Source organism: Phyllostomus discolor, chromosome 5 (genome assembly GCF_004126475.2).
Source record: "Phyllostomus discolor isolate MPI-MPIP mPhyDis1 chromosome 5, mPhyDis1.pri.v3, whole genome shotgun sequence".
Classification (NCBI taxonomy): domain Eukaryota; kingdom Metazoa; phylum Chordata; class Mammalia; order Chiroptera; family Phyllostomidae; genus Phyllostomus; species Phyllostomus discolor.
Window position 1 is genome coordinate 17,008,914 of NC_040907.2, and position 15,023 is coordinate 17,023,936.

Consider the following 15,023-nt stretch of genomic DNA (forward strand, 5'->3'; position numbering starts at 1 on the left):
CCAGGGCTGAATATACCACATTTTAAAGTCCATTCCACAATTGGTGAGCATTTGGGTAGGTCCAGCTTTGGGCTGTCAGGAGAATTGTTGTGAACATTTTGTGTTTGTCTTTCGGTTCACATCAAATCGTGCACACTTCTGTTGGGAAGACACCCAGGAGTGGGGCTGCTGGGGTGCAGATATTGCACTTTCATAGTTAGTGACAAACAATATGACATTTATAGTTGCTTTACATTTTTGCCGACACTTGATTTCTAAATTTTTTTCGTTTTAGCCATTCTGGTGCACGTGTAGTGGTAGCATATTGTGGTTTTAATTTGCATTTCCCTGGTGACTAATGAGTGTGAGCACCCTTTCATGTGTCTGTTAGTCATTTGGGCAGCTTTTATGAAATGCCTGTTTGAATCTTGTGTCCACATTTACAGTTGTCTGACTTTTTCTTACTGACTTTGTAGGACTTCTTTATATATTCTGGATTCAAATCCTTTGTCCTTTGTCAGATGTTGTAAATATTACCTCCTAATCTGAAGGTCAAAGGTCACCTATTTATTCTTTAAATGCTATCTTTAGATAAACAGAAGTTCTTGTTGTGATTTATGAGTGCAGTTCAGCAAATTGCTCTTTTATGATTATCCCCTTTGTGTCTTGTTTAAGAAATCTTTGTCTACTTCACAGTCATGAAATCATTCTCCTATTTCTTTAAAAGATTTTTAAAATTTATTCTTGGATTGAGGGGAAGGGAAAGAGGTAGAGAGGGAGAAAAACATCTATGTGAGAGAGAAACATCAATTGGTTTGCCTCGCCCCCACCAGGCAGAACCCGCAACCTAGGCATATGCTCTGACTGGGAATTGAACCAGTGACCTTTCGCTTTATGGAATGACACCCCACCAACTGAGCTATACCAGTCAGGACTTAAATCCCAAACTTTTGCATTTAAAGCTACAGTCCATCTGGAACTGAATGTGTGTTTGGAGGGAGACAGGAGTGCGGATGTATTTTCCCTGTTTGTATGTCCAGTGGACCCAGCTCTGTTTATGGGGGAAGACCACTTTCCTTCACATCGGCGCAGTGTTGCCTTGGTTACTAACCGTATGATCATAGACATGTTGTGTCTGCTTCTGGATTGTCTTTTCTGTCCATTGGTCAGCGTTTCTACCCTTCCACCCAAACCAGTCTGTCTCAAATACTACAGCTTTATCCTAAGTCTTTTTTTTTTCTTTATGTTTTTTCTGTTTAACCCTAAGTTGTTGTTTTTTAACACATTTTCAACAAGTATTTATTATTAGGTAAGCCATGATTCAGGATCTTAGGGTGGGATGTACCCAGGTCCCCCTTCACCGCTCTGGGAGAAGGATGGAGGACAGAGGACAGGTGGGCAGCCAGTTCAGATCTTCCCAAGGAACGTGCCTTCTGCCCAGCAGTCGTCCCAGGCTGACACCCAGGATATGGGGCAACGGGACTGGTACCTGCTGTAGTACCATTCCCACGTAGAGACATTACCCCTTGTAGCGGTCATTGCCTTCGCACAGTGGTGGGAGTCCAGGTAGTTCTGCCAGTAGTTCCTGGTCTGGTTCTGGTTGGGGAGTGACTATCAAAGGCGGCAGTCTGGTAGTTCTTGATTTTGGTCTTAATGTCTTCTGCCATGTTGCTCAGTCCTAAAGACACTCCTACCCTGGCTGGTGTAGCTCAGTGGATTGAGCACCGGCCTGTGAACGGAAGGGTCAGGGCACATGCCTGATAGGCCAGGTCCCCAATTGAGGGTCTGTGAGAGGCAGCTGGTTGATGTTTCTCTCCCTCTCTTTCTTCCTCCCTTCCCCTCTCTCTAAAAGTAAAATTTAAAAAAAATTTTTTAAGTATGGAAAAAATAATAAAAAAATAAAGGCACTTCTGAAGCCACTCTCAGCTCAGTGTGGCCCTCAGCAAAGATCCTGAGTCCTGATATCAAGTTGTGTAAGTCCTTTTGCTTTGCTCTTCATGAACGCCCAGGCTGCTCTCAGCGCTTTGCATTTCCGTATGAATTTGAGACTAGTTTATCAGTTCCCACGCCCCCAAAATAACCCTGAGATTTTTGACTGGGACTATGTTGAATCTACAGATTAATTAATTTTTTTCTAATATTGAGTCTTCCATGAATATGATGTAGCTTTGTATTTTTTTCTCTTAAAATTTTTATGAAAAATTTCAAACATCTAGAAAAGTGGGAAGAACTAGTACAATGAATTCCTAAACATTCACCATCTAGATTTAATAGTTGTCACTAGTGTATCTTATTTGTGTCATATATACACATATATATTCTTATTAAACCATTTCATATAAATTATAGATATTATAGACACTTTACCCATAAATATTTTAACATGTATCTTCAAAATCCAAGGATAACTTCCAACATAACCACAATTCCATGATCACATCTAGGAAGATTAGTAGTTCCCAAATTTCTAATCTGTAGTTGTTTTTCCCAGTTACCCTCCAAATGTCCTTTGTTGCTCTGTTTTATCTTCTTTTTCAAAACAGTCTCCAGTCTAGGATCATACATTGCTTGTTTACGTCTCCTAAATCTCTTCTAACTTAGAATCATCTGGCCTTTTTTTTTTTGACTGTCCTAAATTGTTTATTAGATAAGAAGTTTACAACCATTACTTATATTAGCTATAATGGTGGAGCTAGAGAGTATTGTGCCTTCTCCAAGCAGCATGGTGAGAACCACCAATAGTGTGGCAGGAACGTGGCCCTTCCAAGGCCATGGCTCTTGCTGTCTGCAGGTGGTAGCCCTTGCATCTCCCTCTGCTTGTGGACTGGTTTGCTGATCCATTGGGTGTCAAGGTTCCTCCTGATGGCCTTATGTAATGCGCAGATTGAGACACGAGCCCCCTGTCTTTTTTAAAGTAACTGACTTTTGTTGGAGATTGGGATAGTGGTCTTATCAATATCCTCAATTCCGGATCTGATTGTTTGCTCATAGCATTGTTTACTTTGTCCCTCTATCCCATGTCCAGAACTGCCTGGAAATTGAAACCTGCCTCTAGACTTGAGCAGATACAAATAAACCTCACTAAGCTTTACTGGCCTCCTTCTCTGATAGCCCTTGTCAGAGCTGTGTGAGGCCAGCTGTGTGCGAGCAGGTGTATAAAACGCATTACAGTCTCAGTAAGTGGCAGCAGTTCTTAATGTTTGTCCCCACCTTAGGCTAGCATTTTACCCTAATATTTGGTCCCTGGAACCAAATGTTATGAGTAGTTATGAGAAGTTACTAAGAGAATATTAAGAGAAGTTATGATGCTTCTCTTGTCCCAGCCAGGCAGCAGTGGCTTCCCCCCAGCTGGGGCTCCTGACCCCAGGCTTGGACATCCCCCACCTTTCTCTCCTCCCACCCCCAGATAACACAGGCAGCTCCACATACCGGCCGCCCCCGCGGACCCGGGAGGTGATGATCAATGGGCAGATGGTGAAGTTGAAGTATTGCTTCACCTGCAAGATGTTTCGGCCACCCCGGACTTCACACTGCAGTGTCTGCGACAACTGTGTGGGTAAGTGAGGGGCATCAGGGAAGGATGTGGGGAGCCCTGAGAGAGAGGGAGACCTGGAGACAGGGGAGTCACTTGTGTAGGGGGTGGGCAGCCTGTTGCGAATATCTGGGGCTAGGCAGGAAGTCTGGTTCACTCAGGTGTGCTCAGATTGAAGAGGAACCTGAGTGTGACCAGTGGTGTCTTGGCTTCAGCCCACGATTAGTGGATTCCTTCCCCCGGTTCTGAAGTGTGGGGCAGACACGTGTGGGGCAGACACCGGGAGGCCCTGAACTCTTCTCCCAGGCCTCAGCCTCTTCCTCAGTAGGTCCAAGGTCCCAGGAACCAGAGACTGGAACAATAACTTTCTAGATTTGTTTGGTCCAGAAAGGGAATGATTTGTCATCCAGTGCCCAGGACCAGCTATACTAAAAGCCTTTAATCTGATTCCCAGGGTTTGGGAGAGACAAGAACCTGGGAATAGAAGGTGGAGAGGATATAGCTGGGATTGGAAGCTAAGCAGCCAACCCACAACTGCAGTGGTTTCTGGGTAACCAGAGGCTGTTTTGTCCCCTCTCCCTGCTCTCCAGGGGCTGGGAAGCTCTGATAGGGACCAAGGTGTGCCCCTGGGAGGGTGTCGTAAGGGAAATACTATGCAAGAGGACCCAGGTGAGGTAAGCCACAGTGACTGTGCATAGTCTCCAGGGAAGTGAGCTCATCACACTGGCTCAGCATTCCCTGAGCAACAGAACAGTGGGGAACACCCCGTGATGGCAGGCAGTGAAGTGGGTGACTCAGTGGGCGTCATTCATCCATGAGAATCTGCCCTGCCCACCCCCTGCAAAGGGTGCTGCTGGCCTTGGTATGAGGCCTGCAACGGGCTTGTGACCCATATTCCCACAGGGGACTTTTCTCACCAGCCTGGGTGTGATCCTACCCCTGGGGCGTGGTACCGGTGCGAGATCAGGCCTCCAATGCCAGTTTTCCACTATTTGCATAGAGGCCCAGCCCTTCCCTGGGCCTCTCGTTCTATCTCAAGGTACAGGGGACATTGGTTGTCATCTAGGCTGGGGTCGTAGGCTGAGCATCAAGTACTTTTTGTGAATCTTCCTTGTAGCAGGCACTGCTGAACCCTGGATTCAGCTCAATGTGAGGCCAACACAGGCACCCTCACGGAGCTTAAATCGAGCAGGGGGAACTGGCCTGTCCACGAATTGTAAATAAGTATGTAAACACCGTGGGCAAAGTGCTTCAAAAGATAACTGCCCGGACAACAGGGGACCCTTGCCTTGTCTGGGGTCAGAGGATACTTTTTTACAGAAGTGGCTCTGTAGCCAAGACATGAAGGAGGAATTACCCTTCACCAGGAAAGAAACGGGGAAGAATGTGTGGGCAGCGGGAACCCGTTCTCGAAGGACCAGAAAGCGCAGGGAGTGTCCGAGGAGCTGAGAGCTGCCTAGGCGGAGAGTGAGGCGTGGGGAAGCCCCCGCCCTGGTGAGGCCTCCGAACACCCTGCTGATCGCAGGCCAGCCCTGTGCCGACCTGTCCCCTCTGCCCTTTTCCAGAACGGTTCGACCATCACTGCCCCTGGGTGGGCAACTGTGTGGGGAGACGGAACTACCGCTTCTTCTACGCGTTTATCCTCTCCCTCTCATTCCTGACGGCCTTCATCTTCGCCTGCGTGGTCACCCATCTAACGCTGCGTGAGTGGGCAGTGGCAGTGGGGTTGCGGAGGAGCAGAGGGGCAGGCCAGCAAGCTCAGCCAGGCTGAGGGGCTGTGGCCGCCATCCCTCTGAGCGGTGTCCTCTCCTGTTTCTTCCTCCCCAGGCTCTCAGGGAAGCAACTTCCTCTCCACTCTGAAGGAGACACCAGCGAGATATCCTTTGCCTTTTGTCTGCCAGTGGATGCCCTGGTGGGAACTGAGACCCCTTTACTGGGGCAGGTCCCCCACACCTCATCCTGTAAACAGGGGAGAATAGTGTAGAGACGATGTTTGTCCTCTAGAATCCAACGTACCAGCCGCATCTGTTCACACCCAGGCTTGAGCTGATCCTAGATGGGCTGTTGTGGGGATGGGGCAGCCGAGAACTCTCAGGGGCACAGTTCCTGTCTTCCCTTGAGACAGCAGGCTCCCTGGACCACCTCGTGTCCATCACCCTGGGCTCATCGTGTTCTTGAGGCAAGCTCCCAAACCCTTCTTGGGACTCAGGAGGTGATGCTGCTGGGAAGTGGTGACTGGGCCTTGGGAAGGTTACACACTTCGTTTCCTTCCTGGGGGACAGGGAAGAAAGGCTGGGTGTGACAAGACCCCAGGCCTGGGGAGGCTCCCAGCCCTGATCCCAGCTGTGGGTCCTTGACTGCTCTGCTCACTGTGCTGGAGTTGGTGATCTGCTTCTTCTCCATCTGGTCCATCCTGGGCCTCTCAGGGTTTCACACTTACCTCGTCGCCTCCAACTTGACAACTAATGAGGATGTGAGTAGGGCTGGAGCAACCCCTTGTTCCTGGGCAGGACCCTGGGCAGGAGGCAGGGCTGGGGGAGCTGGCGGGGCAGTGGTGCATCCCCGTCTCAGACTGCTGCGGAGACATGGGTAGAGATGGTAGGCAGCCAGACGCCTCCTTCCAGTGCTCGTGGCCTGGCCCTGGGAGACCCAGTGCCGGCGTCTGAGGCCCCCGAGTGCCTTGGCCCCTCGGTCCAGGTTCCCAGGGCCCCCGAGATGCTTCCTCCCTCACCCCACAGAAGCAGCACTCATGCCCCAACAGCCATTACATTTGGCCAGCATGTCATTGTTTCCACAGTTCTTTCAGTTCCCATCATCTCTTCGAATCCTTTTGCCAACTCTGAGGCGGAAGGAACAGGGATGCTTTTTCTCCATTTGATGACTGAGTGACTTGCCCCAAGATCACGCAGCTGGGAAGGGATAGAGCCAGGGTTTCACCCGGAAGCTATAGCCATGCTCACTGTGCCCCATTTTACTTGTAGGCAGCAGAGATATGACTGTTCTCAGGTATCCCTGGGGCTCCCTGAGGCTCCCTGAGGCTTTCTTATGGGGGAGGGGGGCAGCCAGAACAGGATTGTGAGTCTCCAGCTACCTTCCCTGCCTGCTGTCTTACAGAACCCCCACCAACAAGTGTTGTTTAAGCACTCACTCTGTGCCCAGCTCTGGGCCGGGGTCTGACCTCCCCTTCCCATTCTCCTGAACAATAGAAAGGCCAGTGAGAGCACCCATTCCAGGGCCGCCGTCTGATGCTAAGAGGCCCATCAACCAACAGAATACATTTCTTGACCTCAGCTTCTCATTTGGGGAAACAAAACTCAACATGCATGATGAGGTATCACATGCTGGGTGAAGGGTACAGAGTAGAAATGACATCAGCCAGCATCTCCCAAGGTGGTTGGTTTCCTGGGTGCTGGTTCTGTAGGATATCACTAGGAATTAAGCCAAGAGGACTGATATAGCCAAATAAATTTGGAAATCTGTGGGTTAAAGTCAAGCAGGAGTCCTTCACTGCTAAACTTCTCAGTGCCTTTGATAGCCAGCTTCACAGAGCTAGAGATGGGCAAGACATCATCTGATACTCCAACAGTGCTATCAGAGAGTTCATGTCAGAGAGTTCTCCATTTTTCAAATGGGGATTCAGAGAAGAGGCGCTCTGTCCAGGGTCATGTAGTGAGTCAGTGGGAGGGCCAGTGTTCATAGTCAGAGATAGCCTGAGCCCTGTCTTGCCCTCCTCTTAGGTGGCTGGCCAGAGAAGGGAGAATGCACCCAAAAAGTTTCTTTTGGAGGCTTCTCTGGCTCCTCTCTCTCTTCTGTCCCATTTGGGGCCTCCTCCTCTCTGCTGGGTGCCCCCAGCATCCAGAAGTCCCCCACATTCTCTCTGAATGGCCTGGGTTAAAGATGTATCCCCTCCAATAGTCTAGCTGGAATTGGTTTCAGAAATCAGCTGGAATTCGTCAGTTTTTCCCCTGCCTCTAGACTTTCCTTCTAGAAGAGAAGAGCAAAGGGAGTTACCTGACCCAGACTTCCTTCCTGCTTGCAGATCAAAGGCTCATGGTCCAGTAAGAGGGGCGGTGAAGCCTCTGTCAATCCCTACAGCCATAAAAGTGTTATCACCAACTGCTGTGCTGTGCTCTGCGGCCCCTTGCCTCCCAGGTAAGATGGGGTAACCCTGTGAGTTCATACCTATCAAAGAGGTTCTTAGAACCAGCAGGCCTCTCTCCACATCACAGTCCTCTCTGTCCACCATCCCCTGCTGAATGCCCTGAGTGCATCCGTCACATAAAGGAGTTCTATGGAGAGTTTTGAATTTTTAATCATATGCTCATTGTAGAAAAAAAATTAAGTACAGAATATAAAGAAGATGCCCTGACCCATGTAGCTCATTTGGTTGGAGTGTCATCTCATAAACCAAAAGATTGTGGGTTCACAGTCAGGGGCACATGCCTAGGTTGAGGATTTGGTTCCTGGTCAGTGTGGGTCAGGCATGTAAGAGAGGCAACCGACCAATCGATGTTTTTTTCTGACACCTTCCCCTCTCTAGAATGTGTGTGTATACACACACACACACACACACACACATATATATACACACACACACATATGAATTTATTTAAATAAAAGGAGAATATTAGATCTCACATGTAATCATACTCCCCAGGGATGACCACAATTAATGTTTTGGCCACGCTTGAGCAACGTTGCCCTCCTGGTGCTGTTGGCCAGGCTGGGTGGGGCCTCCATTCTCCCCGCAGAAGCAAGCAAGCCCTGGTGGTTCATCCCTGCTAGGAAGCGCCCTTTCCGCCCTGACAGCAGGGGGCGCCAGAGCGCCAGACCAGGAGCTAAGTCACAGTGGACACTGAGAACAAGACTTCCCACACTGTCCCCCTTTCCTCCCACCAATCCTGCCCCGGGGTAGGAATGATAGGAATTGCACTATCTCCAAATGCCCCTTCATCCTTACTTTTCTCCTTACTCGCAGCTTAGCTTCTTGGCAGTCACACAGAAGGGTGGACCAGTTTGAATTAACACTGAATAAATTCTGTGGCCAAAGGCTAGGTGCCGGGAGTGCAGAGAGGGCCCTTTTGGAAAGGAGGGGTCATGATCCCCCAGTGGGAGGGCAGCTGTCTTTTCCTCAGACTTTCTAGGGCTTGGACTTGCCCTGGCTGGGCTCAAACTCTGCCATCTATCCTCCCCCTGCCCGACTGTGCACCCCCACCGCCCGTCTGGAACTCTGGTGTCAGGCAGGGCCCTCATGTGCCCCCCCTTATATTTTGGAAGCCTGATTGACCGGAGGGGATTCGTGCAGTCTGACACCGTGTTGCCCTCGCCCATCAGAAGTGACGATCCAGCCTGCGGAGCCAAGCCTGATGCCAGCATGGTAGGAGGCCACCCCTGAACCAGGCTCAGTACTTGCCACCTGCTGGCCTGTTTGCCCTTCTGCACTCACCTGCCACCCTCCACACCTGCTGGGACCCTTCCCATTCCACCCAAGCGAAGCAGAGCTGCCAAAGACTCAAGTCTTTTCGTATTTATTTCCCATCCTGCGTGGCTGTCCCTACACTGTTCCGTGGCTGTACCCTCTGCTCCCCAAACCCAGGTTCCCACGGCCATGGGCCTGAGATCCCCGCCAAAGCTGATCAGTGGCAGGAGTGACAGGATAGAGATACCAGGGCCAGGCCACCCAGAGGACCACGCCAAGTCTCTGTGCCAGGGCAAGCCCTGTGTGAGTGAGGGTGTGGACTGAGTGTGATGCCTCCCCTTTGGGGAAGCTGCTGAGCCCATCTGAGCCGAGGTCCTGGGGTGAGGCACGGCCCATGAGCAGCTGGCCCTGGACAGTGGGCTGTGGGAGAGGATGCTTCCTTGGGCTGTTTTGGTTTGCGAGCTCCTTCATTCTTTTTATGATGATCATTGTTTTTAATTCAGTTTTTATTTTTTTTGTATGGAGTTGGCCAGTATGATAGAGCTGGGTTCTAGGTAGAGAAGGCAGAGTTGGGAGGTGAATAGAGGGGTTAGCCTGTATCAGAGAAAGCCAAACCAGCCAGCCAGGCACCCAAGACCTCAGCTCCTACATGATTCCTGGGCAGCACACTAGGAAGTGGGGGGCCTTGCCCTTTCTCTGCCCGTGGAGGGTTCCCTATGGGATCCCAGCCTGGCCCCCATCTCTCTCCCAAGTCAAATCTGGGATGGGTAGATTATACTCATGCTGGCAATACTTGAAACGGGTTTATTAATGCTGGGTATTTTGCACAATTTTATAGACCTCTTTTCTACATAGCATTTTTAAATGGAAGAAGAAGAAGAAAAAAAAAAAAGCCAAATTGCTGTCTCTGTAGTGCCAGCTTAAGGGTTATCAGAAGGCAAGTTGGTTTTAATAAGTTTATTGCAAGAGACCTTCTGGCTGTGAATGAGAGTGTGTGTGTGCATGCACACACATGCTAGCCCTTGTACAAATGTGGCTGGCTCCCACTTCCCCACATGCCCTGGGCTGCCCCCTTCCCTGCCATCGCCCTCCAGTGTAGACTGGCAACAGCAGGAGCAGCCTGTACCATGGGGGCAGGGAACGTGTGTATTGGTTACTAGAGACCCCTAGGCTCCTGCTGTGGCTCAGCCCCTCCTGCTACCTTTCCGTCCTGCAGGGACTTCAGACAGCCAGTGGCTAGAGACTCAGCCACCCTTGACCCCACCCCTGCCACCCAGGCCCCAGGTGAGGCATCCAGCTGGGATCTGCCTAGACAAGCCGAGGCTGGGTGTGGTGGATGGGGTAATGGATGTGGGGAGCGGCTGCCATCCTACAAGCCACACCCCATCCTCCAAGCCTTGAGTATGGGACCCAGTGCCAGGGGCTAGGGGACAGGGAATCTCTGCCAACTGGAGGCCTCTGTCCACAGAAAAGGAAGGAAGGAGCAGGGCTGAGGCAAGTGAAGATTGGCCTAAATCTAGGCCAGAGACTCAGAGGATGTCCCTCCTCTGCTGGGAGCTATAGTTTCTTGTCAAAATAGATAGGAAATGTCCCTCTGTCCCCTTCCTTGGCCCTTCAAGTGGGCTGAAGTCCTTGGAAAGTGACATAGGAAGTCCCCTCATCTTGCCCTTCCTTGTTCCAGAGGCTAATGGGTCCCAGGCTGCTGCGAGATGGCAGCCAGCAAGGGCCCCTCTGGGACAAACAGCTTTGCCCCAGCCTCAGCGCCCTGAGCCAAGCTGCAGTAGCGCTGTGGGGTGGGGAGGAAACTGGCTGGAGGAGGGGACTCCCATCTGCCTTTTATTTAAGCCAGTATTCTTTGTTCCTGCTTGTAATAAAACTTTTGTTTTTAAGAGTTGATTTGCTTTGGTTGGTTTTTGTTTGCTCATCCTTTGCTGAGGCCCCACATGGCAGCTGTCTAGTCTTTTAGTCACACTTGGTCTTTCCTGGGGAGACGGAGAAAAGGCAGGCAGCCCATCGACCCAGCTGAAGTTCTCTCCTGGCTGGAGTCTGTCTGCTGGAGGCAGAACAGAGGGAGCTGCAGCTAAGCCCCAAAGGCGAGTGAGAAGAGGCCATTCTGTCCCCTGTACCTTCCCCGGCCTCAGGGTCTTGGAGACCCCCAAGCCCTTCTTCCTTGCTGTCTTTTTACTCTGACCCCCCAGTGACTGCTCGGCTAAGAAAATGTTTAGGATATGGTAGATTGCAGTTTGAGAGCCAGAGCCTTCCTGGTCCCCACCCCTATCTGGGCAGCAGAGCCCAGCCAGACACCTCATAACATGGGCCCACCTCTCTGGTATCTCCTCCAGGAGGACACCTGTCAGGATTTTGCCATCTCCTGCACAGCCTGAGGGGAGCTAACAGGCCTCTTTGCAGAGGGTTAGCTGGTAAGACCATGTATCTCCTGTCGGCCAGCACTGCCCACTCCCCTTACACACCCATCTCATTCTCATCGCATGCCTCGCCAACCTCATGGAGCCCATTCGTTTGTCTGGTGTGTGGTGTGGTGTGTGTGCTGGCGGTGGTAGGGTTCCGAGGGCTCCCCGCTGAGCTGAAGGATGGGGGTGTGGGGCCAGGGCCAAGAGCCCAGCCCCGCTCCGCATGAGGAAGTAGCTTCGCACACAGCAGCTCTCCAACTGGCACAGGAGGTAAAGGGTGAGGCTGGAGAAAGGATGGCATACCTGCTCTGAGGTGCTCGGGCCTGTTCTGGTGGTGTCCTGGTGTACAGGGGCCCTTGATCACTAACATGTGTCCTGGCTTTCTGTCCCTCCGGAGCTTTCACCTGCCCTTTTCCCCTCCTGCTTCGTTGCCTGCTGCGGAATTTTGACCCATCTGTGGGAAGAGGCAGGTGCTATGGCACCCCTACAGGCCTCCTCTTTCCTCCCAATCCTGCTAACCCTCTCTCTTCTTCTTTGCTGTCCTGCCCGGGATCTCCAGTGTGTGAAGGGGCTTAAGGACCTCCTGAGGACTGCGGCTCTCTGCCTCTCCAGGAGTGGCCTGGGGGGAGCCAGGCACCCGGCACCTCTACCTGCCTAACCTGTGGCCCATCTGCCACCATCTGTGCCTACAGGGTCTACCCCCAAGCCTGCCCCACACATGTGCACTCTAGGGTCCCCCCACAGGGGGCAGGGGCTGGCCTCTTTGCCCCCATCCCTGCTCCATGCTGGCCGGAGTGTAGAAAAGCCATAGCGCAGCTGTCAGCACAATGGTGTATAATACTGTGCTGAAACTCGCCCTCCCCTCATCCACCTTACTTTCCCTTCCCCAGATTTGTAAGGTGTCAAGACTCTTTAGGAATCTTGCCTTACAGCCTGCCTCCCTTCCCCCCCGGAATCAGACATAGCCATAGTCGAGCTGAGCAGGTTTCTTCAGGAGCTGTCTGGGGTGTTCATGGTTGATGACGCTGCTGAACAAGTTTGGTAACTGTTTTAAGCACAACTGGTTTGACACTGTTCCCACGGCCCCCTCCACCCCCCAGCACCAGGGTAGGTAGGTTGCAAGGAGAATGCTTGTACCTTTTGCTCCAGGCACTGAGGGGCTGAGTTAGCTTGGACTGCCCCTTGTTCTTCAGAGGAACTAAAGGAAACCAGGGTAAGCTTCAGAAATCTGCTGGACCCACGGCTGGGGGCTGCTTGTCTGCTGTCCTGTACCTTTTTTAACCAAAATAAAGATGTCCCTCTTCTTGCCGTACCCTTGGCTGTCTGGTGCCACCTTTACTTTTGGGTCTGGGGCGGGGCCTGCAATGAGTGTGCAAGAGAACTGCTGGCTCACAGCTGCCAGCTTTGTTGCAGTTGATCGGTGCTATTTGGAGATTTTAAAAAGGCACATCAAAGCCAGAAGTGACACAGGAAGAGTGACCAGCATCTTCTATACTCTGCCCCTCCAAGAATTCCTGGTCTCAGTTCCAGATACCTTCAAGCCTTAGCTGACCTCTGAACTCTGAAAGGTCCCAGCCTAGGCTGTGACAGAGGGTTTGACTCCAGTCTGGGGCTGTCACACCCCTGAACTGAGCCTAGCCCAGGGTAACACTCTCACAGAGCCTTCCCTCCTCCCAGCTGCCTCCCGGCCTCAAGATGTGCACACAGTGTTCTAAAAGCTAAAAAGTAAAAAAAATAAAAATAAATTACTGCGGCCATTTAGCAAGGACTTGCCAAGTGCTAGGCCTGTTTTCTCATGTGAGCTATGAGGAAACCTTTTTACAGATGAGGGAACTGTGGCTCAAGGAAAGCATAGGAGTTTCCCAGGGTCTCCCAGCTGATAAAGTAGCAAATTCACGATTTGAACCTGAACTCTGCTCTGACCTCTGACCCTTCTGCACTACTCAAGGAATGAATAGGACTGCTTCAGGAGGAGGGGAACTCAGAAGGAGAAACCCTAAAATTAAAGAATGTCATTCACAGCAAGCAGGGGGCTTGGGGATGATCTGCAGAGCCTCCTTGCACCAACAGAGAAACTGAGGCTCAGAGCCAGGAACCTGCCCAAGGCCTTATAACAGAGTTGGAATGCAGTCCCACACCCTGAACTCATTCCATTCTGTTTCTGAAAATTCCACACCACGTCCTAGACTGGACTGGTCTGGGAAATGTGGGATACTTTAAACAGTATCCTTAAGGAGGAAAAGTGTCAAGATAGCTGACTCAAAATAATCTAACCCCCCATCCCCCCCACACACCAAAGACAACTAGTGGAGTGAGCTCTTGGATGGATAACTGAACTCTGGTTCACAACTAGCCAGGGGGAGAAGATGCTGTAGCTTCTGTAGTCACCTATTTAGTTTGATCCTGCCAAGACTGGAAGAATTTCCTAGGAAATTTTTCCTGGAATCTTAACCAGAGTCCCTCCTGCTGCAAGCAGAGCCCTATCCCTGTTCTCAGTGGAGACAGGCAGAAATGACTGTATTTTTCTGTGTGTACTATGCTCCCATGTATAATGCGCGTCCATGTTTTTGGCCCAAACTTTCAGAAAAAAAATCTTTTGTTTCAATATTTTAATTCCATTATTTATTTATTTATATTTAGATACTTGTATTTTTTGTATTATAAAGGAATTCTAGCATCTGTTTTTTAACATATTATGGTACAAGAAATTTTCTGTCACAAATAGTTATAAAACTCAAGAACAGATAAAAGGTATTTCAGGTACTACCCATGTATAGTGGGCATCCTTATTTTTTCCCTCAAAAACTTGGGCAAAAAAGTGCACATTATACACGACAAAATACTGTAGCTGCTTTCTGCCTTCTCTGTACCACAACCCTTCAACGCCTGTTTACCAGCTAAGAAGGACTGGTTGTCTGTGGGATCAGAGGCCATAAGCCTGCTGGGAGAATGGATATTATACAGAAGGGTGGGAGGTAGTAGGCAGGATGAGGAAAGCCCCTTTGGGCTGCAGCCCCAGCTCCTGTGCTGCTGACTCAGATGGCTGACTGGAACTCTGTGCCCTGCTGGGGCCTGCTGCCTCCCGCCTGCCTGGGCTTCTGGACTTGGGAAATGGAGGCCTGGAGGCAAAGGGAGGTGCCTGAGACAGGAACTGAGTCAGGATCAACAGGCCAGAGCGGGCAGTGGAGATGTCGAGCTGCCTGACTGTCAGATTCAGCAGGAGAGAGAGAAGAGTGAAGGGGCTTCCCATCTGTGTTGAGGGCATGGAGTTTGCTGGTGTCACCTGCCACCAGGCCTCCTGGCTTGAGTGATGAAAAGGAGCATACTCACTCCCTAAAGACAGAAATAGCTCCAAAATTGCCAGGCCCTACCTCCCAGGCTTATGCTGTTCTGGGATCTCCAGCTTTCTCCCATGACTTGGAAAGCCTGGACTGGGTGACTACTCAAAGGAAGGTCCCTGAGGGCCCAGGGCCCTGCATAGGGCCAGAGGAATGTCCAAGATGGAGAAGGAGGAGGCAGTGTTGAGTGAGCACATCTGACCGTTCATCCATCTTCTTTCCCATGTGGGCACCCAGCTGAGCAGGCTCCACCTGGTCTTTGACTGAGACCTGGTGTGGAGCCCTTCTTCATTTCAGAGGCCCCAGTTCCATGTTCATGCTGTGAGTGTATATGCTTAGAGTAA

The 15,023-nt window shown here is 50.9% G+C and overlaps 1 protein-coding gene and 1 pseudogene across 3 annotated transcripts in view; one reads left to right on the forward strand and one right to left on the reverse strand.

Annotated features, from left to right (window-relative positions):
- The window catches only part of ZDHHC18 (zinc finger DHHC-type palmitoyltransferase 18), a 28,010-nt gene extending 15,357 nt beyond the window's left edge, over window positions 1-12,653 (forward strand). The window contains exons 3-10 of one of the 3 annotated variants that reach the window (XM_036025571.1): window positions 3,386-3,535; window positions 5,077-5,214; window positions 5,339-5,387; window positions 5,882-5,984; window positions 7,551-7,663; window positions 8,789-8,888; window positions 11,273-11,350; window positions 11,901-12,653. In XM_036025571.1, coding sequence (XP_035881464.1) covers window positions 3,386-3,535; window positions 5,077-5,214; window positions 5,339-5,387; window positions 5,882-5,984; window positions 7,551-7,663; window positions 8,789-8,888; window positions 11,273-11,314 — 695 coding nt within the window. In that variant the 3' untranslated portion in view covers window positions 11,315-11,350; window positions 11,901-12,653. Of the gene's footprint in view, window positions 1-3,385; window positions 3,536-5,076; window positions 5,215-5,338; window positions 5,388-5,881; window positions 5,985-7,550; window positions 7,664-8,788; window positions 10,825-11,272; window positions 11,351-11,900 lie in introns of those variants that run through there. The other 2 variants (XM_036025569.1, XM_028511589.2) reach the window with 2 other exon arrangements.
- On the reverse strand, window positions 1,194-1,720 carry LOC114496285 (annotated as a pseudogene).
- Window positions 12,654-15,023: the final 2,370 nt, after the last annotated feature.